We start from the raw sequence: 25,786 nt of genomic DNA on the forward strand, positions 1-25,786 counted from the left end.
GGTGAGAGGATCTATATCTCTGTGTGTCTTTAGAATTTAAATATGTTTTTAAATAAATCAGTAATAAAAGTGATTACCCAGAACAACAGTCAAGCTTGGTGAAATGAATTTTGGATCTTGGGATGTATTTTGGATCTCTTTCTCTCTCTAAAAGAATATTTAATGCATTTGCATTGGCGTGATGTGTATAAATTAGAGATCATATTTCACATGTAAAACAAGCATAATTCAAATATAAAGTACATGTAAATGTTCTACATGTCTTAAAGTTCTGGTTGAACAGGTATTTTAACTTACAGCGTTCATCTTTTTACTTTATGAAACAGATTACCCAAATAACTTGAAACAATTTTTTATTTACCACTTTTAGTAAATTTTCAAGTCATAAACATACTGTATACTTAATAGGATGTACTATGATATGACATATATTTTATAGACAACACTAAACAATTTTTTCATTAATTCATTCTCATTTTACAACAAATGTTACTTTTGTTCAGAGTTGTTCCAAAACTTGGTTTCAGCAGGTGTGGAGTAGTGGTCAAGACCACGGACTCTGGCACCAGCCTGTGGCATTCAAATCCCAGCTCTGCTTCTTGCTGGCATTGTGTGAACATAATTAGGGGTGATAACCTTTCCAACCTCAGAAGCTTGGTAGAAGGATTAAGTGACTTAGTAAATGAAGACAGAAGAGTCACTGGAATATATTGAATGCTATATAAGCATCAGCTATTTATTACTTGGCCAAAGTCATTTATGCATTTCAGTCTTTGGGAAATTATATGGCTGAAAGCCTACTTAAACATTCTCATTCCTAGCATCCCTGAACTTGGGCGTTCTTACTAAATGACTGTGTTTTCTCAGAGGTTCTCATCCTATTTAAGCAGCTTAGTATGGGACAGTAGTATAAACAAAGCACGTTGTTCAGATTTTATAGTTTATGTCTGAATATTCGCTTTCAAATACAGTTAGCATGTTACAGGTAACTTGGAGTGAAATCTCTTTTATGTTCTTTTTATCTTGAAATGTTATCAGTTCACAGTATAAGTGTATATTATTGCAAGAGCTATAAAAGAGGAAGATGTTTAGGAAAAGAGGAAGGGAGGCAAGAAAGAAAAGAAAGAAGGAAAGGGGGGAAGAAAGAAAGAAAAAAACTCATGGGGAAAAGGAGTGGCCTTGAAATATTTGATTTGCAATCCAGTTTAACGAGATGCGTGTGGTCTGTGATTATAATTAGCTGTGTGATTATTTTATTCAACTATATTTGTATTTCTTAGTGAAAAATCTTTATCATGACATTTCAAATGTAAAAAGTTATTCAACCAGCACAAAACCAGTATGTTGATCCCCTCCACCCCAATTCTAGATTCTAACCAATCATTGATAAACAAAGCTTAGCCTGTGTGGAAAGAGTTTGGAAAGGCCTTAGGAAACTTAAAAATGTTTATGTATTTAATTTTTCCAAGTTTTCTGAGGAATCTAGACATCAAGAAATATTTACATATATCCACTAGTTTCCATTTCTTTCCTGTTGATTTCCTTATTAAGAACTTTAATGAAAAAAAGCCCAAAATATAGCCTAAGAACGTTGTACATAAATCTTCTTCACAGTATTAATACAAACCATGCCTCATTTTACAGATATTTCTCAATTACATTATTTCAAATCTACAGTATTGACTTAACTCTCACAGTTGAAAAATAATTGTTTTATTGTTTTTTAATGTGTTTAACCTTGTATGACCAGTCTTATGCTAAAACAGGATAATTTTACCTGTGAACTACCAAAAATAGATACAAGAACTACTTTACATATAAATGGCCCTTTAAAACAATACTATTGTGTGCTGATTTGCCACAGAGTCTGTATGAAGAGAGAAAAAACTAATAAATGCCATGTTGTGAACCAATAATTAGATTCTCAGTGTGGTATAAAGTACTCACAGGAGGTTCGTTCTTGGCCTCATAAATTTGACCGTATCTTTCCATTCTAATGCTATTAAGTGACTTAGAGACATGACTTAACAGCAAAATCAGCTCCTAAGCCACAGTGGCAAGCACGTAAGACTGAAATTATGCAGTGATGACTGCTACTCATTTAGGAATTGGCTGTCCCACTTGCTCTTAAATATCAGGCGAGCAGCAAACAGAGAGTTGTTGGTTAAACTGCAAATTCAGCATCACATGGCTTAATACCTCTTGTGCTATTTGTGAAACTTGAAGATTATTAAAGATTTTTTGCTTAGTTCACTACAGAAACAGTATACATTATACCTGTGACAATAAATATTTTTATTATTCTTTCCAATCAATTTATTTCCCATTCGTATTGAATCACCTGAGTTCACCTAGTTCAGTGCTTCTCAAACTGTGATGTGTATCAGATTTCCCAGGAAGGCTTATTAAAACGCAGATTTATGGGCCCCACTATCAGGGTTTCTGATTCTGTAGATCTCAATTGGGGCCTGATAATTTGTATTTCTTATTTCTTACAAGTTCCCAGGTGATCTGATGCTGCTGGTTTGAGAACCACTGACCTAATACCATGAGTCCCTCCTCTTGCAATTAACAGGATTCCTTTTTTTAAAAAAATGAACTAAGAAAATAGACATCCAGATTTGGCTCTCACCATTGTTTGCAAAACCATGTCATAATTTGCTAGATCAAAAATTGAGGGAAACATTTTCTCTATTGGGAATTATAATAAAGCTCTTTAAAATCTGACAAATGTATCAAATTGAGCATAAGCTCTTTGGGGTTCCATTTACATTAAGGACAACTCCAGTTAAATAGAGTTGCCCTGCAAATAGAAGAGTCCTGTCATAATCCCTGAGGAATATGTGACACAAACTTCTATCATTACTCTAATATATAATGAAGATTTTTAAAGAGCCTTTTGAAATCTTATTTTCCCAAAGTCCAAGATCCATGCTGGACTTGGCCAGAATTTTTGTTTTTCTTTTTCTATCCCTAAAAAAAAAAGAGACAGTTTCTGTTTTCTAACCCTTATAAAGAGATAGTTGCTTTTTCCCAGGGTCTTCAGTCGTTGTCTTCAACGGTACTGTCTGTAGTGATAAAATGAGGGCCAAAGTAAGAATACCCCACTCTTATTCTATTTTGTTAACAGATGAAATTTTCAGTGTTCATGTCAAGTTTTAATGCAGTGCATTGCTGTTTGTTTATTGTTAAAAGAACTTGACTCCATTTCCTTTGCATCTTGATTCTGTGGGTCTGCTGCCTGGCCCTTCAGCTGGATTGTTGGCTGCAGCTCACCCTCCATTACTTCTGATTACTCCCCTTTTATCCGTGATTGCCATGTCTTCTACTTGTTTTCCAGTTTCTTTGAGATATAACTGACATATGACATTGTGTAAGTTTAAGATGTGCAAAGTGTTGATTTGATCACTTACGTATTACAAAATTATTACCACAATAGGGTTAGTTAACACCTCCATCATCTCACATAATTATCATTTCTTTTTTGTGGTAAGAATATTTAAGATCTACTCTCTTAGCAACTTTCAAGTATATAATATATTATTGTTAACTATAATCACCATGCCATGCTTTAGATCTCTAGAACTTACGCATCTTCTATACCCTTTGATCAACATCTTCCCACTTTCCCCATTGTTGGCACCTGCTCCCCTCCTCTGGCAACCATAATTCTACTCTGTTTCTATGAGTTCAGCTTTGTAAAATTCCACATATAAGTGATATCATACAGTATTTGTCTTTCTCTGTCCATGAGTCTTTTTAAAAGACTATTCCAGTGCTTTCTGTTGGAGCTGGTTCTTTTTACAGATCTAATTGATCAGTTCTTAACTACTGTAGGTGATTCCCATCTGAATGATAACCTTCAAGATGTTGACTAGTCACACACACACACACAAATGTACATTTTATTTACATAGATCATATTAGGGTAAACCTGCTTGGTCTAAAGTTGAATTTGAGGTCTTCAAAAACACCTAAATGATAACTTTCTCTACAGTTTTGTACAATTGTTTTTCCATATATCTGATACCTTTGCCAATTTTACATGGTCAGACTAATGGCAAGGATTTGTCTGATTACCTTTTGAAGTGCTACAACATTACTGTATTTGTCTTCATTTTCTTTTTGGAGAAGAAATGGAAGTTATTACCTGAGCCTTCCCTGTATATCATAAAATACTACTCTGTGAATGTTTTTCTGTTGTCACACTTCAAAAATAAGTGTTATTAGGAATCATTGACCACAACTCTCTCATTTACTTATGTATTCCAGGTGCCTTGTGCAACTTAGCATGTAGTTCATAGGCATTCAATAAATATCTGTTGAATAAATGAATTGACATCTCTAAAAGGTCAAAATTACAGAACAGGTTCCTTTTTGAAAGCTTATAATTTAGAAAGTTTAAACTATGTTAAGGTGTGTCTGTGTGTGTGTGTGTGTGTAATCGCTTTAAAATGCATTCAGATAGTACAAGAGTGACCACAATTGACAAGATAAACTATGTTTCATATTAGTTATTATTTATGCTCATATTTTAAAGAGGAAATGCCTCCCAAATTATTTCAATTGATATATTCAAAACTCTTCTAATAGGAAAAGTATTGAGTTATGTGACATTTTGTATTCTGATGATGATCATTATTAATAAAAGGCATTGTTTCATTGAATTACTTATGGTACTGTAAGAATATAACACTTATCTATTAAAAACATAGTAGTGCTATCGTGAAATAGGATATGTGAATATATTTTAAAACCTCTTCATTTAAATGAAAAATATTTAAGATGCTTTCAGTCAAGTTAGTGTAATCCAGGGGTTCACAAACTACAGATGTGCTCATTCATTTACATTTTGTATGTGGCTGCTTTGACCCTACAACTATAATTAGTGAGTGAGTGAATGAGCGAATGCCCTCTGACCAGAAATTCCACTTTCAAACATTCAACCTGAGGAAATAGTCATGAATACAGATAAGTATGTACAGAGATATTTATTCACTGCTGTTTGCAACATCAACACAGTGGAAACCTAAGTGTCAAATAATAGGGGACTGGTATCTAAGTTCTGACATATCCATACATTGGTATACTATATAGCTGTTTTAAAAAAGATGTTACAGAAATCTATCCATTGACGTAAAACAGGAGTCAACATCCAATAGCACAAATTCAGTCTGAGACCTGTTTTTGTACTACCAGAGTTAAGAATGGTTTTACATTTTAAAAGATTGTAAGAGAAAATAGTTTTAAAACCATGAAATATAGAGAATGTGCCTGGCAAAGCCTGAGATAATTACTATCTGACCCTCTACAGAAAATGTTTGCTGACCTCTGATGTAGAATGATGTATTTAATGTAGATTAAGTTGCTGGGGATGAATTTAAAACATTACAAAATAGTATATATGGGAAGATGCCATTTTTCAAAAGAAATGCAATCAATACCATTTAGAAGATAGATAATTACAATGTTAACAATAATTGTGTTTGGGTGGATAGGATTGATGGGGCTCTATATTTTTTGTCTATTTGTCTAATTTTATGATTTTTCAATAATGAGAATATATTCATAGTATAATAAGAAAATTACAATTTTTAATTTTGGCATAGGGAAAAGAGAAATTCTCTGAGTTCTAGAATGCAAAGGTATATTTCTCTATTCTGTAGATGAGGAAGCTGAGGCTGAGAGAGATTAATCAACTTGCTTTGGGGCACACAAACATCAGACAGAAATAGCCCTGCTTCCAAATTTTATGTCCAGCAGCATCACCCTTTGATAACTTAAAATGTTCATCCATCAGCTGACATATGAAATTATGAACTCTGTGCCCAGAGGCACTTTGGAGGTATCCATGTATAATAAATAAATAAAGGAGGGTGATGCAGAAATCAAAAACCACCAGTTAAATGGGAATAGATGCACAACCAGATAAGTTTACATTTGCTTAGATAGAATGAAAAAAGAGTGGCTAACATTTTGCATTTTTTTAAAAAAAGCAAACAAAACCTATGTAGACATAGGTATTTAGTTTACTTTGTAAACTTACAAACTATTGCTCCTAAATAACATACTAATTAGTTGCTTTTTCATACCTATAGAGTTAGTAGTTCAAATGTAGTCATCTGGCAAAAAAGAGGGCACATTTCCTGAAGCTCACACCCTGCACTGTAAAATAGACACAGAAGAGACATTTGACTTATCCTGAGGCCCTGGTACAGACAACTGTTTACAGAATTAGGCCGCAACTTAGAAGGAGAGCAAATACACTACAGCAATGAGAAGTCTTCATTGTAATTAACGGATAGCTAATAACAGAAGGAAACAGTAGGATTATAGGAAGCAGACGTAAAAGCTCAGCAGTTTTTGGACCATTTAGTGTGTGGACAAAAAGCCTAATATGCTTAAATTATTCCTGAGGGAACCAGTATCTTACAGCGAAGAACAATGATCATGATAACTATTATGCTCTTTTAAAAGCACTTGTGCATTTAATCACAATTAATCATCTTGTGATTTGGAAGAATGATCCCTATTCACATATTTAGAAACTGAGGCAAAGAGGGTGTTAAGTGAGTTCTCAAGATTGTACAGCCCAGTCATCTGATGACCAGGAACTAGATCTTCTAGCCTCAACTCAGTGTTGGCATGTGATACTGATGCTGAGTCATCAAGACAGGATTCATGTAATTGCACTAAATCAAAAGAACAGATAAACATGTTTATAAAACCTATACAAATAAAAAGGTTAAACTATAAATATTTTGATGCTCTTTAGAAGTGAGATTCAGTATCTGGAAAAATTCACTAGCAGAGAATGCCTCATAACTCAAAAATGCCAGAAAATCACAATATATTTGCATAGATGAGGCTGTTTTCTTTCATTTTCTTCCTCTTTCTTTTGAACAAAGGTTTCTAAGCCTGGATTTTGTATATTTCAAATGATTTGTGATGTTTACCTACAAATGTAATAGTAAACAAAGCAGTCCCCATTTTAACACTGTGATATCACATATTAACAACCTTTGTGTGGTAGTTTCCACAAATTCTGTTAGAAATAATAGCCAGATAGGGTATATGTTTTCATAATTCTCTCTCTTTAGCAGGCATTATGTTTTCTTAAAACAAAGAAAAAAAAAGAAGAAGAAAGAAAGATGTTTTCTTTTTGGTGTAAGATGTATGTTCAGGAACTATGTGGCATACGTACCTAATATTAAATATTATTAACAATAGACTGCATATTTTCAAAACATTATTTTGGCAACTTGCCCATTTTTTTAAACTTAAATTGAGGTGGAAAGATCGGCTCAAAAATCCATCTTTAAGCCCTGTGTGATGACTTGAACTATTATGCTGTTATTTACTGTTCTTGGGCCAATGCTTTAGGAGTTAGAACATCTAAGATAACAGTGTGCAGTACACCTAATGATAATTCTAAGAGTGAGAGCTATCTAGCCATTGGTGTTCCTCTCCTTTTCTGTGCATTTTTAACTTCCATATCGAATGTATGTTAGAAGAAGGACATACAACTTTCTATTACCATACTATTTCCTTTTCCCCAGCCCCACCTCTGCCCCATTTATCTCTACAGCACATGTAGAGAAATTTTCTTCTTGAGGAAACATTATTTTAAAGGACCCTAATTATTTCTCAGGTCTTTCCTTCAGGCAGCCATTGTAATGTTTCTTGGTGTTGTCATTTATGTATCTTTGCCGTTACAACTCAGAAAATTTCCATAACCAATGAGAACCACTGCCTTTCTCCCTGTCCCATCTCTCAGAATCCTGATGATTGAGAAATCCTTCCACTTGTAAATGGGAGGCACCAAGATCGTAAGTGTTGGGACTTTCTTGACCCAACTGATGTGCTCTTTTAACCAACCCTTTAACTTGATAGTTAAGGTCATTAGCTTGCCTTCTTTCCTCTGTTTCTTTCTTATCATTTTCTAGAACCTATTAATCTACCTCTCTCCCCTGCTGTCAGTCAGGCTCCTTCTTCTCCCCTTCTGCTTTATCTCCTGTCCTCCACCACATTAACCCAGAGTGTGCACAAACATCTACACACTCACCCCCAAGTAAACACACATCTGCACCCACAGAAGTTTTGCTCTCCCCTATCACCTAACTCAATCTCTCTTTTTGTTTTATTTCCCTAGTTATAGCCTATATCACTCTGTTTATTCTCTTCTTATATGTTGCTTCATATTGTTTTCTCTGCTGTATATTTTATGTTTATGTAGTTTTATATGGCTGATTTGCCTTCCTGGTTGTAAGCTCCTTGAGATCAGGGATCTTATTTTTTCTGGTGTATCTCCCTTACCACACTGGGAAACATGTAGTTAAGTGCTTCTTAAGTCTGAAAACCACTTCCTATGGAGCAGAAAAGTACCTTAGAAAGTGTCTTATCTAGTGCCCTCATATTACAAGAGAGAAAATGAGACAAGTGAAATGACTCATCTTTATTGTGGCAGAACAGGTGAGTAGTAGACCCTGAACTAGAACTCGGGCCCTGTTCTGCGTGTCTGTTACCAAGCCACCTTGACTCTGGCTTACGCTCAGGGAAGGCACTGGACCACTTCCAGGAGTAGGTGGCATTGGTTTCTGCCCACATGGATGCTAGTGATGTCTACCTTGAACAGTAGCCTGAAATTCTTCCCAGTATTTCTCCCATTTTTCATCTTGCCCTCTTAACTTTATGAAATCTTCCCCACTTGGGAGCTAGGGAATGAAATTGAACGCTCAGGAAAAAAATAATATCAGGATGCAATTTTATTAATTCATTTATCAACATTTATTCATTTTGACTAGGGGATAGTATAAACGCAAACTTTAAAAAAGTTTCACTAGCTGTTAATTTTTTTTTTTTTTTTACATGGGCTCTAGGCACGCGGGCTCAGTAGTTGTGGCTCAGGGGCTCCAGAGCGCAGGCTCAGCAGTTGTGGCGCACGGCCCTAGCCGTTCCGCAGCACGCGGGGTCCTCCCGGACCAGGGCCCGAACCCGCGTCCCCCGCACCGGCAGGCGGATTCCCAACCACTGCGCCACCAGGGAAGCCCACTAGCTGTTAATTTTTTCATGAGAATAAATATCTTTAAAAAGCTAGCTAAGTCTAAAATGCCTGTTCACTAAGAACATTCTACATCTAGATTTTTTGAGTTATATTTATCAGAAGTTTTTTCTTTCACTTAAACTTTGTGCTTTCATACATTAGAAAGTCAAGTCTAAGGTACAGTTATATTGATTCTTCTTGGTTATAACCTATGATTACTGGCAGGTTAGCATGCATATCCTTGTTATTTTGAATAAACAAGTTGGGGAGATTTTAATGCTTTAATTTTTCAGAAAAGTGAAGAATACTCTCTTCATCTAATGGCCTAGAGGCTAAAAATTGAATTGTACTGAATCACAGGGAAGAAAAACAAAACAGCTGACAAAAGTTCTCATCTAATTAAATTTATAAATTTTAAAAATGAAGTTCATAATGCAGTTTGACAAATACAACAAATCATTTAATTTAGAGAAACTTCAGTTTAGGGTTTTGATTAATTAAAGAGAATGCACAAGTTAGAAAGAGGCAGTGAAAGATGTGTACACACTTACATATAAGGGACTCACAGGGGAGATCCCTCCAGATCAAAAGAATTACGTGTATCTGAGATGGTATGAATCTGGCATTCACTTGGCTATAGCTGTCATCAAACCGTCCCACGTCAGAGCATTTAATTAGGGGAATAGGGCCTCTCTGAACCTCAGTTTCCTCATCTGTAAACCAAGGTTATATAACTAGATGACCTTTGATGTCCCTTCCAGCTCTAAATTTCTCCTGCATTAACTATTTTTATATCTTTATTCAAATATTTAAAACTTTTAAGGTTCCACTCTAAATTGAAAAGCCAGAGTAGCTCAATAAGTACTTATTGGTTGAGTGATTAAATTTGGCCCATATTACGTGCGTTAATCAACTCAGCTAATGATATGTGGGTTATTTCAGTTATTTTCAGCCAAAGATATTTATCAGATCGACGGCATTTTGTGCTGAAAGCTTTATGTAGCAAAAATGAGTAAAAGGTAAACTCTGCTTGTACTAATGGGGAATTAGTGTTTGATCTTTTAACAGTGAAGTTTTCAGCATGAGCATTTGAAGAAAGGCTTTGATATTAATTGTACATTTCAAACCGAAGCATGTCTGAACTGAAACTGGTTCTTTCCAGAACCATCTGTTCTTATTCATTTCTTCTTTCCTTACTCTTTGCTCTGGTGTGTAAATATTCTTGTACAGTTCTTCGGGGATCTGCAAACTAGAAAGGCAAAGAAAGCCATACATCTTGTTTACAGCCTTGTCTAATCCTATCTGTAAGGGTAAAGTAAAAAGATAAAAGTTTTTATTTGGTAGGTTCTAAAATCTGAAGTTTTTTTAAACTTTTGATCAAAAACAGCAATAAGACTGTGATGATGTTATTTAAGTATAATGAAAAGATACAGTTTAGGTATAGTCATTTTGAAACTCTTAACTTCAGACCATAAAAGTTTTTATTTAAACCTATTTATTCATTACATGCTTGAAAGATTATTTAGAAGCTATTTCATAACATTTTACCACCCTTCTTTCAGCAAATTGTATTAGTATTGATTTTTTCTGTGAATGTAATCAGAATCTCCATAATGCGGAATCTTTTTGAAGATCCCTTTTGGGTCATTAGATGTCTGCCCATTTCAAACTGATTGGTACAAGTTGCCCAAAAACCCTATTTAGTTTTAATGGTCATTTTTTTAAAAAAAGAGTATGTCTTCTATTATCAGCACAGATTACATTTTATTACCTGTCATTTTTCATCTTGCCCTCTTAACTTTACAAAACCCACCCGCCAAATATAAGTACCAACACACCCTGGAAACCAAGATTGACTAAGAATTGGGTGGCAAATTAACACTTTCTATCTAAAACATTATGATAGTTTTGCTTTTTTGCCAGTCTCATTTTAGTACTAGCTTTGTGACTTCTGATACTAGTTTTTTCAGGAATAAATCAAAACTAGAAATTATCAGCCCTGCTGTCCCATTTCACTGGGGAAGCTGAGAACCAGAAAAGTTAAGTGATGGGCCCAGGTCTCCCACTGAACTGTAGTAGAGCCAATCCTAGGATCCAAGTGCTGGCCTGGGTCCAGTGCTCCCTCCAGCATGCCTGCCCCATTTGAAGGGGCAGTGAAGTACCATTTAGTGTGCTTTTTGTGGTCATTTACTTTTGAGCACATTCTCTAAGATGTGCTAGTTAAAACTTAACTGCTCTTTAGAATGATTTGTGACATTTCTCCTTCATTCTTTTAACAATATTAACTTTGTTAGCTAGTTTGGAGTTTTATTACTCACCATTTTGGGTAGAAAGATGTTCTCTTTGAGAATCTGGATTCCTCCTCCAAGTAACTAACCTCTTCGTGTTTCAAGAGGAGGTAACAAATCAAATATTAAGAATTGAAATTGATTTAGGCCAACATATGATTTCATTTAAAGCATCAATAGGTTAATTAATGTTTTCATCCAAAAACTATTTTGTAATTGTGCCCAAGGTTGAGACTGCAGAATACTTGATATATTTATTTGCAGACAATAGAAACTCGTGGAATAGAATAGAACACTTTGCAAATACTAGAATATTAGTGGTTTCTCATTACAGTGCTCCAGATATATTTATTAATATTTGATTGATTCATTCATTTATTAGATGAACATTTATTGAGTACCAGCTACTTTGCTGGATGCTAGAACAAGACAAAATCCTGCCCTCATGAAGCTTACATCTAGTGTGGTTGCCAAACAATCAACAAGCAAGCAAATAAGATAATTAGGATGTGATAAATAGTGGGATGGAAATAAGCAAGGTGATATATGATAAACAATAAATGAGAATGGCCAACTTTATGTGGGGTTGTTAAGAAAGACCTCTCTTAAAAGGGGACTTTTAAGCGGATTCCTGAAGTTAAGAATGAACCAGGCATGCAAAGAGCTAGGGAAAGGGCATTGCAGCCAGAGGAAACAGCAAAGGCAAAACCCTCAAGATCGAAAGGGTTGCTGTTTCCTTCCTGTCTGTTAACTGAGATTATAAAAACTTCCCACCTACCACTCATAGGAATAATGTGGTGATATCAATAAATTTAATACAAAATGACCAAATTTGGGTTGGATATGTATAATAGACAATGAAGGAGAAATGGAGATTTTTTTTCTCTACTTTTAAAGAAAAGAAAATTATTTGAGGATACAAGAGAATAACACGAGAAAACATTGAGAGATTTGGATCTTGCCTTCTGTAATCAAATGCTGCATTTTGTGATGCCAGTTGTCAGTGTAGAAGTTCACAGAAGATAAAGATCTTGGCCTGGGGTTGGGACTTGACCTGGGCCTTGGAGAATGAGTGAATTTGGATTGGCCAACAGGAGGCAGAACAGCGTGTTTCAGGATGAGAGAACTATGTAAATAAGTATACTAAGATGGCATGATACATGCACACAAAAGATAATTATGCAAGAAGATGGAAGTGTTAACTGACCTTGTTGTGGTAATCATTTCACAATATCTACATGTATCAAATCGTCATGTGTTACACCTTAAACTTACACAATGTTGTATGTCAATTATATCTCAATAGATCTGAGGGGAAAAACATTTTTTAACAAAGATACTGCGGTAGACTGAACTTGAATGAGTACTTGAAACCCTGAAGACTCAAGCTTCAGCCAGGATGGTCTTTGAAAAAATAGAAGATAATAGATGGTCTGATTCATAGAGGTCATTGAAAAGTCAGTAGATCATTTTTGATTTGACATTTCATACAACAGAGGGAATTATTATGGTTTCTTGAATAAGAAAGTTGTATGGTAAAAAGAGAAATCAGATAACATAGATACAGATCAATGGAGACAGGAGGGGAAATCCTGGAGAATGGGAAACCAGGTAAGAGGACCTTCTTTGCTGTCATGCCCTTCATTGTACCTGGTGATGAAAATATGAATGGACTATGCTCGTATCACAGAAAGGGAATGGGCTGTATATGCGATGTTGCCAAGAACTTTAATGTTGATGCTTAATAACTGAAGAGAGAAATCAGAAGTCAAAATGCGTGCTCTCTTGAGCCCCAGGGACTGGCTGACCAGTAGTGTCAGTGATGGAACTAGGGACATTTGCCTTGGACATTAAATGATTGATTTCACCTTGGATACCTTAAGTTCCAAAAGACAACAGGGCGCCCAGATTGTGATGTGAGCGCAGAAGTAGAAGTGCAGAGCTAGAGTCAAGATGGAAAGTTGAATTTGGGAATGCAGTGATGAGAACTAAAGGCATAGCTCTTGAGAATGAATGCTTTTGATGAAGAGTGTGTGGGGGTGGGGGAGGCATACATGTGCACGTGCACACACACACACACACACACACACACACACACACACGCACACATATGTATTGGGTTGGCCAAAAAGTTCGTTTGGGTTTTTCCAGAACATCTTATGGAAAAATCCGAACGAACTTTTTGGCCAACCCAGTATATGTGTCTATAAAAATATATATTCACGCACACAGAGAACCCAAGTAGAACGTACCAAAACAGCAGTTGGATTAAAGACAAGAAAGAATTTCAGGCAGTAAATAGGGAAAGTTCTTGGGGAAATACCTTTATCATTTTACCGTAAAAACTACCACTAACCTTTTAGAGTGATGACTATGTGTCCTAAGGTCTTTAAATATAATAGTTCATTAAGTTTCTTTCCACAGCCTTTAAAATAGCAAATGCTATTGTTATCCCCATTTTATAGTTGAGGAAGTTTAGGCACAGGTAGATTAAGCAATTTGCCCAAGATTATACCCAATTTGAGGAAGTAGAGCTGAGATTCCAATATAGGCATTGTGTTTTCAAAGCCTGAGCCCTTAACTCTCATGCCATATGGCTATAATATTCATGATGGTGTTTTAATTACAAGTCTGACTTCTGTCTTATGTAAGTTTCTTGAAAAGGAGTTAATTAATTAACAGTTTTAAAAGTTGGGTGGAAACTAGAAAGTCAGCAGATGGCTGGGCAGTGATTGGATAATCCCTTATGGCAGAAGAGACCTTGGAATTCTCTAGGGTATGACAGAGACAGGAAAGGAAGAATATACCTTTTGGCTTATTTTCTTTCTCCTCTTCTTCCATTCACCATTTGTTGTTGAAACAGGAAATTGTCCACTTCAAAAAGAGTTATAATAATTTGCGGGGAAAAAATGGTATCTTTATTTTTTAGTGCCTTATATACTACAAATGTCTGTGTCCTCATTTGTATTCCAGGAATGCTAGTTTATCTAAATTGACTGCCAGCCAAATTCTTACATTAAAACTCATTATTTCCTCAACTTTCATTACAAAGTAAGAGTTAGATTCCAAAAGAGTAGGGTTTCAGAAACAGTGTCAATATCAGTATTACTGAATTCTCCTCAGCCCAGAAGCCCCGTGCCTGGATTTCTCTGTGGGGAGGCTCGGGTCTTAAAGCAGGAGTTAAGGACTGAAACTCCTTCCTCTGGAAAAGCCACACAAGGCTTCTTTGACAGTGGCTTTAATGAATGCTTTCCCTTGCTGGGAGAGGACTTTGCTTTCATTCTCCATGCTTTTCAGGGTTTCCCCAACCTTTCTCACATCTCCCTTGTTAGAGGAAGAGGCAGAGGAAATAGTAAGTTCCCAGCCCACCACGCTCAGTCGTACAGTATGGCAGGGAGAAGGGACAAGGCAACTGCTTGCTGCCATAGCTATAACGGGGAAAGCTGTAGCAGTCCTTCCTTCAATGAGCAAATTAACTTAGTGCTTTTCTTTGGACCTAAAACTGTGAAGGGATGTCATCTAGTTAATCTTCCTAAAGCACAGTTCTGCTCAAGTGAACTGGCTGCTCAAAAACTTTCAATATTTTTCCATTTTAACAGGATAAAATTCTTAGCCTTACATTTATGAGCCTTCATGATTTGGGCCTATGCTACGTATACCTGACCTTATTTACCAGTATTCCCCCTTTTTGTGGACAGGGAAGCTGACTTGTTCCATTTTCTTCTGCAGGCCCCTGCTTGCCTGTGTCTGTGCTTACATTGATACCTTCAGGGATGCCCCTCTACTCCCCGCACCTCAGCCTGTCTCTAGCATCATTAGCCCCCATTACACGCTGCATACAATCCTCATCTAAATGCCATCTCCACCATACAGCCTTACTGAACTCATCTGAACTCCTAGGTGATTTTATGTTATGCAGTCATTTTATCTGTGCTCCAGATATTTATGTGCATATATTGCCTTCTTTACTAAATTATTGGCAGAAATTTGTATCAAATTTAAATTTGTATCTTCCATATCACCTACACTTAACATAAGAGGAAGTTAAAACCGCACAGGGCTGAGAGGATGTATAGATTACTTGTAATAATATGTCTTTTTACAACTTATCCTTTCTCTGTGCCCTAGTAAATAAGTGAAGCCAGAACAGGACCAGAGCTCCTGATTTTCAATCCAAGACTTATTCACCAGCAACAGTGGTTCTCCCCACCGGCTTGCACATTGGAATCACTTGACACCACCTGTGGTGCTTTAAAAAATTCTCACCATGGAGCCCCAAGCCATAGAAATTAGAATCATAGGAGTGCTACCCAGACATCAGTATTATTCAAATCTCCCCACATGATTCTTCGTGCAACCAAGATTGGTAATAAATACTGCACAGCACAATGGCCCCTGTGGACCATTCTTACTTTCCTAGGTAATTCTGTTAATTTGGGAAACTTTTATTTTTTCATATCAAAAAAATTTTAAGTAGAAACATGCTCAATGTGAGATAGTAGAATAGCACATTTTGTTTTTCTTTCAACAGTAGCTCACTTAATTGTTTAACTTTTCAGATATTTCGAAAGAAAGCAGTGGAACTTGGGGTAAAATTGCTACCTGCATTTCATACTCCCTCTGGAATACCTTGGGCATTGCTGAATATAAAAAGGTAAAACTCTTCATTTTCGACAACATGTTTTTTAAGTTGACATATTCAAGATTGTGGTCTAACAGATAGACACCGGATGGATAATTACTTGAATGATGTTGGTGACTAACACCATCGGGAGTCTTGGTGTCTGTCTTTGGGTTGGAAGTTATTAGTGTTTTTCAGTGTTCCGTGGCTTTAGATGGGTTCCCATCATGGGATCGAATGACCCCAAGAGAGTCATGCACACAAGACATGATTCAAGGTTTTCACTGTTTCATGGTGATGTTGCATACTGTCTCCATAAATTCCAAGAGCATCCCATTATCTTTAAAATTGTCATCAAAGCATTTCACTTTCAAAGAAGTCAGTTCCTAAGATCACTTCCCTTCAGTTAAGCTGCTGGTCAGAGATATAGCAGAGATAACAACATTTAGAATAATCAGGTCTCCCACACAACAAGTTGGTGTAACTGAGACTGGAGCACCTGACGCTGCTCACCCACAGTTGTAAGGAGGGAAGGGGACTGCTCCATTGGCCCAGATCAACCCATCCTTCTCATCCCATTTGGGTGGAGAACCCTGGCATGCCAAGTCCATGGCAATGTGGCCCCAAGAAACGCCTGGGCCCGAATAGACTTTCTGGTATTCTCCCAGGAAGTAGTTTGAATTTTCATGAGAGCTTGAGCATTTTGTTAATAAACAATTTTATCTTAAGCTTCCTTCTTAACTCCTTCTTCTCCATACCTAATTAATTGCATATATGTCTCTTTGTGAGGATGGTGAGGATGACAATGATGACAGCTATTTTGTCATCATAAAATATGAAGGTTTATTCTAGGTACTTTACCCATATTACCACATTTAATCCTCACAACAACCCAGTAAGGTCAGTACTGCTGTTATCTCTGTTTTACTAATCAGGAACTTGAGTCACAGAGAGACTAAGTCATTTGCCTAAAATCATACCATATGTAAACGGTAGAGCTACAATATGTACTTAGATGTTTATACACACATTGATTCATAGGCACAAGTTAAATGGCTTTCTCGTTTTAGAAATGGCAAGAGGATGCACAGGGTGACTTGGCAAGATTAATGCACAGTTCTTCCTAATTATTTATTTTAGTGACATTCCTTCCTAAAATTAATCATGAAAAATCATGAAATTAATTGGCTAATAAATCAGTTAAATTCATGCTTTGTTTTCATTTGTATGTTACATATCTATACCTTGAAATCATGCTGTACCTGTCTATAATTTTATATATGTATATGTGTGTGTGTGTGTGTGTTTGGGGCAGAGGCAGGGGTGTTGAGGCAGTGAGCCAGGGAGAGTTCAAACCCCTGGGCCATGTTAAACTGAGGTAGTTCTCTATTGCATAATGTGATAGCTCAGGATCCATTCTTCCCTTTGGACTCCTACGGCTTTCTCTGTCAGCTTGGAGATCAATGGCATGTGCTGTGCTGTCTTAAGGTGAAAGTGGGCATATATGCTTGGCTTGGAGGCAGCACGGTGTTGGGGGATCCATGAGGGTTTTTTTGGGCTCATGTAGATCACCTATATTGCCTTCCATATCTTCTAACTTTGTATTTATAGGTAGTATTCTGACCTAGAAACTTCTCTGTTACTTGAGATAAGATCCAGTTACGAAAACACTGTGCATATTTAACAGATATTTTTCCTACTTACCCTCTGAGAAGAATGATACGGGCATAATAGTACACTGAGTTAATTGGTTATCAAGAGACCTGGTTCTAGGTATTTTATAGCTATTCTAGGTTTGTCTTTAGAGCAATCATTTTAACTCTCCAGGCTTATTTGTAAACTGGAAGTTAGGCTACTTAACTAGTTTTTTTGTACCTTTTCATGTTTGTAGCCCACTTTGGAATTCTGATGAACCACGGCCTTCTCCTCATAAAATGCATGTTCCTGAGGACACATACTTTTACTCAGTTTCCAAAAGCTAACAGTACCATTGGAGTCCACCTAGGACCTAAGGGCCCCCCAGGTTTAAAATGCTGGAGTGAATGATCACTCCAGCCTTCTCCTCTAAAATGCTGTGGAGCTAGTTCTTATTGCTTCCTGGAAGGTAATGGAATTAGATAAAGGCCTCTGAAAACTAATAGAGGTGTGGGGCTACATCTTTGCAAAAGTTCAGTTAGTTATTGTAAGGTGCTGATATCACTTAATTAATTCTAGCCTCTCTTGAAATCATCATAAGAAATTAGATTGTTTTAAAGCATATTTAACGTAGTGTTTATTTTTTACAGCCAAGAGGATTTTTTCCTTAGTTATATCTATCCTTTGTGTACAGTGGAGATATTTTTCAGTACATAAAGGAATACTTCTAAAAACTATTCAGTATTGAATCTGCTGTTATCTTTTTTATCTGTATCTCCTGAAAATTCATTAACCTAGGGCCTTAACTTTTTCTTAAGACCTTATTTTGGATTTACAGTATAGTATTTTACATTATTTTACATTAGAACTTTTAATTTCAAATATTACAGGAAAATTATTTTGGGTCAAAAATAATGTGCCATTTCATTTATGTATTCTCTGATGTTTTCATGTTAAACTAGAGGAAATTAGGTGACCATTTTACAACTGACAGGAACACTTTTAACTTCTTCCTGGCAACCTGTATGAATTTTTTATTATATATTTTAGCCACTCTCAATTCCATTTACTAAATAGCAGTGGCTTACCCAAATTTATACAATAAACCTTGGCAAAATTAATAGTAATATCAACCCACTAAAATTCATCCTATCCCTTTGCCCAATCAAGTACTCTCATGGAATCCTTTCTTCTTCCATCTGTGAAACTGATTTATCATCTTGAAGAATTTTCTCTAGGGAACAAAAACAGTGTTTCATATTTAACTGCAATAATTAGATTTCAGGATGTGCTGTTGATGTCAGCCTGTACATATATGCTGTTTTCTCTGAATCTCTGTATTTTCACAGTATGGGCCAGGGGACAAGGGACAGCTGGCATAGAGCTTATTTTCTAGTTTTCTGAAGCCTGTCACCAGTAGAAGTTTCAAAGGAGATGGGGAAAAATATGTCTGGCAAAATTATATTTTAATTAACTTCTCAGAATAAGGGAGTATCTATAGAAGGATGCCCAAGAGAAAAAAGTGCTCAAGGGTGCTTTTTAGAAAAGCTCCATATTCACTGTTGACTGGCTTTGAAACTCTTGGCAGTAATTATGATGGGGGAGGCAAATATGCTGTCTGTAATATCATAATTCTGCTCTTCCGCCTCAATTTTGAAAATAGTTATGGAGGCTACTCTTTGCCAACACCTATATGTTAACAAAAATGTGAACTTACTGGTATTATCGGTTCACATTCCTCTAGTATTCAGGTTTTTGCCTAAAGATAATTGGTTTCTTTACCTTTTCTTGGTTAAAAAAAAAAAAAAAAGCATTTATTTTAGTCCCTGCTGTGATGAAGTTTCTATGCTAGGTCCAGGTAAGATTTTCTGCTTCTTTTCACTTCATTTAAAAAGATAACAGACATGGTCTTCCTCTCAGGGTATTCATATTTACAGCCTGGTTAGTAAAGCAGAATATATATTTTGTATGTTATACACTCACTCATGTAATTGACAAATGTAAGGTAGTCTGTGCCAAGGAGAGATAATAAGTACTCACCAGGTTGAATTTAAAGCAAGCAGTATTTTGAATTGGGGAGGTTTATGTATTTGGAGCCAAAACACCAATAAGCCAAATTAGATTTCAGGATTTGTGCAAACTGAGAATAGCAGAGAACCTAAATAATTTACTCATATCCTGCATTAGAAAGTCTGTCCCAAAATCTGTTCAGAAAAAAATGTTATAACTATCTCTTCTGCTCCATCTATAGTAAATTCTCAATTCAAGAGATGCTATATTAAGTTGTAAGTTAATTGAAATTATGAGTTGATAACAAGTGGTAATTTGACTGAACAAACACCTGGGTGTTATACACAGTACCTGATTAGAGCAACACGCTTGCTTCACCAATACGACAGTAGAATGAAGATGCGTAAGTTACGTAACACCTCTGCTAAAAGGAAAACATTGCCTAGATTTAACAGATTAGATTTTGGTATAACTCAGTTTCTCTAATGTGAAAATGTTAAAATTTGATGTCTGATCTTGTTACTACTATTAGCAAGAGACCCTATGCATTTTTATTTCTCCAACCTAAAGAAGAAAAATCACTTCTGTGGTTTGTAAAATCAAACATTTCACCACTTCCATATTTCTAGGTATAATTTAAGCCTAAGTAGAATATATGTACTAATTTGGGGTTTTCTAAAGTATGTTCTTAATTTAAAATAATATGGTTAATATTCCCATTACTCATTTATATCACAGGGCATATAGTCTGGGCATTCCTAGTAATTATTCTGTCTTTACTATGAGTTAGTTTTAGCTTATACTGCTTTATCACTTGTTTCTCTTCGTGTATTTCTCTGAACTGACACCTACCTGGTGGTTATATTAGGTTAGTGGATCTGTCTACAGCACGTGATTTTATTGCACACATCAAGGAACGTGCTGGGAAGTGACTGATCGTTATTCCAGCTCTCATTAGTAAGCAAGGAGATGAATGAACCACAACTCCCTCACCTGTTTTTATTTCCTGCTTTGTAAAGCTTTATTTACCGACTACTCTCATTATCCAATGCAAATGCATACTATGTCATTAGTTACTTTGCAGTGTGTATTATTATAATTAAATTGCAAATTGCTTTACTTTATCTGAAATGGGGCCTTAATTAAGAATAGTACACAGCTTAATGTTTTCTAATAGTGAAAGATTATCCTGTATGAAGCATGTAGTATGTATATTGTAACAAACCCCCTTTTTGTGTTTCGTAATACTTTGATGGTGTAAAATGCTTGAATATTAAATTATAGTTGGAGAGTTTTAATAGACACAAAGTATGAAAGACAGTCTAATTAGGTTAAATTTTTTTAAAAGTATTTTCCATATATCTCCCTGCGTATTTACTTGACAGTTGAAATATAAACTTCTACATTTTTAAATTTGCTAACCGTCTTTTAAAGTACCTGGTTTCAGATTTGAAAGAGGTGTATTATGTTTTAAAATGAAGCAGAATACAGTTCTATACTTTAACATCATAAGAATAATATAAAAATTATCAAGAAACAAATCTTCTGATATGAGCAGATCAAACTTTAATGATTTGCTAATATTCTAAGAAGTAAAATAGTACTTAGTTATCCTAAAAATGTTCTGTAGCAGTTATATAGCCCAAGTATAAAATCAGAGCTGCATCTTACAATTTATCTTTTATTTATATGTTTTATGGATCTGTTAAGAATTCAAAGATAAGTTCTACCAACTCTAGAAAAGTAAAAAAGAAGTTACAGTCTTTCCAAGTATTTTAAGCGAAACTGCTTTATGTGTTTATTTTTTCTGATTGGATACTTTATTATATTGGGTTTCCCTCTTTTATCTATTTTAATTCATTTGGCCATTTATACTCTTCTGGAAATAAAAATAACCATACTTTGAGGTTTTAAAACTGACATGCACTACTAAATTACTAATATCAGACATCAAAATATTATTACCACAGTTAAAGCTGCTACTTATTAACATTGTCAATATAGCTCTTGGCCTTGGATAATTCACTTAATTAAGTTTGTCTTCTCATAAGTAAAACTAAAATAACAACAATGATAGTATCTATCCTGATGACCTCATGAGGCATTTTTGTGGAAATCTAATGAATTAATATGTAAAAGAAGATTAATCATTGCAAAGTGCTATGAAATAAATGTAAATTGGAATTATTATTAATTTATGGTTTTGTGCTCAATTTTCATTATGAAATTGTGTGTGTGTGTGTGTGTGTGTATAAAACAGTAAAATAGGACATAGCTAAAACTGACTTGGTTTTGATGCCTTTTTATAGTAATCTTCTGTTTTTAAGCCACTCAGTGCTTCTAATCCATTCTCAAACTCGAGTCCCATTTTCCTCTGTCAGGAAGGAAGATGGTATTAGTAGAACCAGCTAGAAGTGTGGAGAGAATGTATCCCCATAGCCCATATAGGATCGTGGTGGCTTCATGCTCCAACATATATTATTTTTAAAATTATTTTGGAATAAGCCTATAGGATCAAAACTCAGATTCCTCTCTCAAATTATGTTTATTGGTGACTTATCTCTTCTAGAAATAAGAACTGTTCAACCCATGAGGTTTAAGGAGAGTATGAGACAATAAAATGTAATGTTATTTTCCCAAGTCCCGCATGCCAGCTAGTGCTTAATTAATATGACACAAACCTAGTCTATGAAAATGTAAATATATATTCTTGCCAGAAACATCCACATAGCCCTGTTTTCTAGTTCTTAGGCTGTCCTACTTCTATTAAGAGTCTGACTGCTGTGGTTATTTTCTATCAGTGATTCTTAGCCTTCCCGGTGCTTTAGAATAACTGGTGCATTTTTAAAATATCATCGCTGCCTCTCTACCCTACACTCTGTTTCATTTGGCTTGGAGTAAGGTCCTGGTATTTTTTTAAGCCTGTTCAGCCATTCCAGTATTCATCTAGGGTTGAGAATCACTGCTATGAATCTAGTATTTTTATCCTAAGGATAGCTGCATTTCTCTTCTCAGTTACCTTTGAAAACTTTTCGCTCCCCATTGATGGTCAGTTTAATTCTTGAAATATAGAAATATATTAGGCAATTGGTTTGAAAATACCCAGCTTTAATAGAACAGTGGTTCCCAACCTTTTAGAGTATGTAAGAATTGCCTAGAGGGCTTGTTAAAACACTTATTGCTGGGCCCCTCCCACAGAGTTTCTGATTGGGCAGATTTTTGGTCAGCCTTGATAATTTGCATTTCTTACCAGATCCCAGGTGATGCAGAGGCTGATTGATGCTTCTGGTTCAGGGGTCACACTTTGAGAACCATTGTAATAGAAGAAATGACTGAGACATCCGAGCTGTTTAGATTCTTAAATCTCAGAGCTGCTCAGAGAGGCAGCCAACTCCAAACATCCACGGGGTGGAGGTGGGGGGTTAGGGGGTCAGTTTCTGTGATTAATTTACTTCTGTTAATAATTACCCAACATTTTCACTTATCCCTAAGCAGTTTGTTGCTTCTTCTAGAAAACAGCTAATTCCAGACCTTAATTACCGAAAAAGAGTTTACATCTCCTTTTTTCCCTTGCAATATATAGTTTTTAATCTAGTAAGATTAGAAAGCAAGGTTTGGGTCATTTTAGCATAGAAGGAGAAAAAAGGCATCTTTCATTAAGGACTTCGGGGTGACTGTTAAAAAGAAGAGCTATTTCCATAAAGCCATTCTTGTTGCTTCAAGCAAAGCGACTTTATTAACAGCAGCTGGTGACCGGTTTTGTATCTGAGGACATTCCACGGTCCATGAAAAGAGGCTAAGGTTATCCTTCCACCAGAGGAAGAGAGAACCTAAGCTTCTTCAGAATCATTTAATTCTCTCACCAAGCTACCGATCACTGCGTCCATGCCAGGCACTTAGTAGCTTGACCAAACTAAAGGCATTTATTTATTGCAAGTGGACAATAAGGATGGCAACAGTTAATTTAAATGTAGTTTGTGTATAGCCTCCTTTATTAAGACTTAAGGGACAAGTAATTCTGACAAAGGATGCTTTGCTGTTTCTTAGTCATGCGTTTTGAGGCAGAAGGAATTTGAAGAGCCTAAGGGCAAATGAACTGTTCCCTTTCTTCCCACTCCTCTGGTCATAATTGAACTTAATACCCAGGTAAATGGGGTTTTCAGTGTCCTTTGTTCCCTGGATGAAGAAGCAGATGTAATCTGTTTCTGAACACAGGCTCTAAGAGTCCTCATAAGTTCTCCACACCACCCACTCTCTTTCTGCATGAATCTCCATCTGCCACAGACCGCTTCTGCTGTGCTTCTGGTAGGGCAGTGGCAGAAAAGTGACGTGTGAATAGAGTAAACTGGTTATTTTACTCAACCATGGATTAGATATTGAAAAATATTTTTTGTATATTTTCGTAAGGTCCTGCCTTTATGGCTCAGTTACAGCAAATGAGTAATTAAAGTGCAGTAATGTATCAAAGGTGATGTGTAGGCAATTGAGAGACAATCTATCCCAAGACGATTGGTTAAAGCCTTTAAAAAACGACTTGTGGTGTGTGGGAAGTCTCTTAAGAGGCCTTCCTCACTCTTCAATTTTTGGCAGATAGATTCTTGGTACAAAATCCATGGGATTGGATTGTTAAATATGACCGTGACTTTCCCCATAGCATCCCCACTGTTTAAGCGGTTAACTCACCAGGAAAATTTTGTTTAAGGACGTGGAGTTATTTGAATGCAACAAACTCAAAGTGCCTTTCATCCCAAGATTTTCAAATGCACAGAACTAATGTTTTACAGATTCAGCTTTGTTCACTGTGTTCACACAGTTGGGGGCAAATCAGCCTTGGCAATTTGAACTGTATTCTGTGTACAGAACTTAGATTAGGAACAAGTCAAAACACATAATTCATACAGTGCCTTTACAGGTCAGTAGTGGAATAATCTTTTCAAGGAGTTACAATCCCAGGTTTTTAATGAAGCAGCAATCAGTTTTCCTGTGATGAATCTCAAGACCAGGCTCACGTTGTTAGTGTGGGGCAGACCTTTCAAATATCTAATAAAGTTTAATCTAAAAGTTATGAAATTGTTTGAATAGGTGTTTGAAAATCAGCCTAGGTCTCAAGGCACTTTCTCAGCCTTTGTAATTGTTAATCATTGTAAATATTCAACTAACTACATTGAATCTTTGAGTCGGAATTGGAAGGTCAATATAAAATATTTATGCTACAGCCAATAATTTTTAAAGACCTCACAGTCTCATTGGGTACGTGAACCACTCATGTTTCCTGCTTATGTAGTAATAGCTGTAGTTGAACTGTTCTGAAAGCTGGGATGAACAATTATTGATTGCAGTCTCTTTTATTAACTGGAAAAAGAAAAGTGATGGAGCAGTAGTAAGAATTAATTGTAAATTACTAACCTGGAAATTAATATGCAGCTGGGCATGAGTAGAGGCAGTGCAATCTGGTGATTTAGCAATCATGACAAATTATCTTCATCTGTAAGGTGCAGCGTTGCTAGCTTTCCACTATTTGATTTTTAGTACCAGACCCAGTTTTAGGAAGACTTTATCTGAATGCCCATGTTGCCCTTTTATCCTGGAAATGTCACTTGGAGTCTGGCATTATTAATTAACTCTCACTCTCCCTCTTTGGCATGTCATGCTATAGTTTCTATGGAACATTTGTACAAAACAGTGATTACTGGTAATTGACCTGCATATGTTGAATAATCTTAAGATGCTACTGAGAGTTTAATGTACCTTGTAAATTGAGAGGCTTCCAATTAAGTTGAGTTCTTAAGATAATCACTTTCAAAACTAATCAAGTAATAGGACATTAGTAAAGCTGTTATTGACTTAATTGTGACAAATTAATAAACAGACCCAATGCAATTACTATAATGGCTTTATCAGTGAGCAGTTTTCCAAAATTTAAGCATGTCTATTCTACTCCCTGGAAGTACAATAAAAGTTGCATAAGCTGTTTTAAGGTGCATATCATTCCTAATGGCTATGTGTGTGTACATTATACCAAGAGCTTGGATTTTTTGTGTTTCTTTTAAAATATGATTACATTTATTTCAAAGGTCAGTAAATCTACCTGCCAGACCCTTAAAGCATATGATTTTATAAGTGATCTTCTATATGGGTTGGACAAAACTATTACACATTCTTGTGTTCTCTTACCTCTGCTTTTCTATG

The 25,786-nt window shown here is 35.9% G+C and overlaps 1 protein-coding gene and 2 long non-coding RNA genes across 4 annotated transcripts in view; 2 read left to right on the plus strand and 1 right to left on the minus strand.

Annotated features, from left to right (window-relative positions):
- Positions 1-15,350, plus strand: part of LOC309666968 — a 30,896-nt gene extending 15,546 nt beyond the window's left edge. Inside the window, exon 2 of the long non-coding RNA XR_014267432.1 lies at positions 12,638-15,350. This is a non-coding gene — a long non-coding RNA (uncharacterized lncRNA). The remainder of the gene's footprint in view (positions 1-12,637) is intronic.
- The window catches only part of LOC309667026, a 570,884-nt gene that overhangs the window by 536,366 nt on the left and 8,732 nt on the right, over positions 1-25,786 (minus strand). The window lies entirely within an intron of this gene.
- Positions 1-25,786, plus strand: part of MAN1A1 (mannosidase alpha class 1A member 1) — a 173,963-nt gene that overhangs the window by 84,156 nt on the left and 64,021 nt on the right. For both annotated transcript variants that reach the window (XM_082474678.1, XM_082474677.1), the window contains exon 6: positions 15,891-15,985. In XM_082474678.1, coding sequence (XP_082330804.1) covers positions 15,891-15,985 — 95 coding nt within the window. The remainder of the gene's footprint in view (positions 1-15,890; positions 15,986-25,786) is intronic.

The sequence above is a fragment of the Balaenoptera physalus genome, assembly GCF_965194825.1.
Source record: "Balaenoptera physalus genome assembly, chromosome: 9".
Taxonomy (NCBI): domain Eukaryota; kingdom Metazoa; phylum Chordata; class Mammalia; order Artiodactyla; family Balaenopteridae; genus Balaenoptera; species Balaenoptera physalus.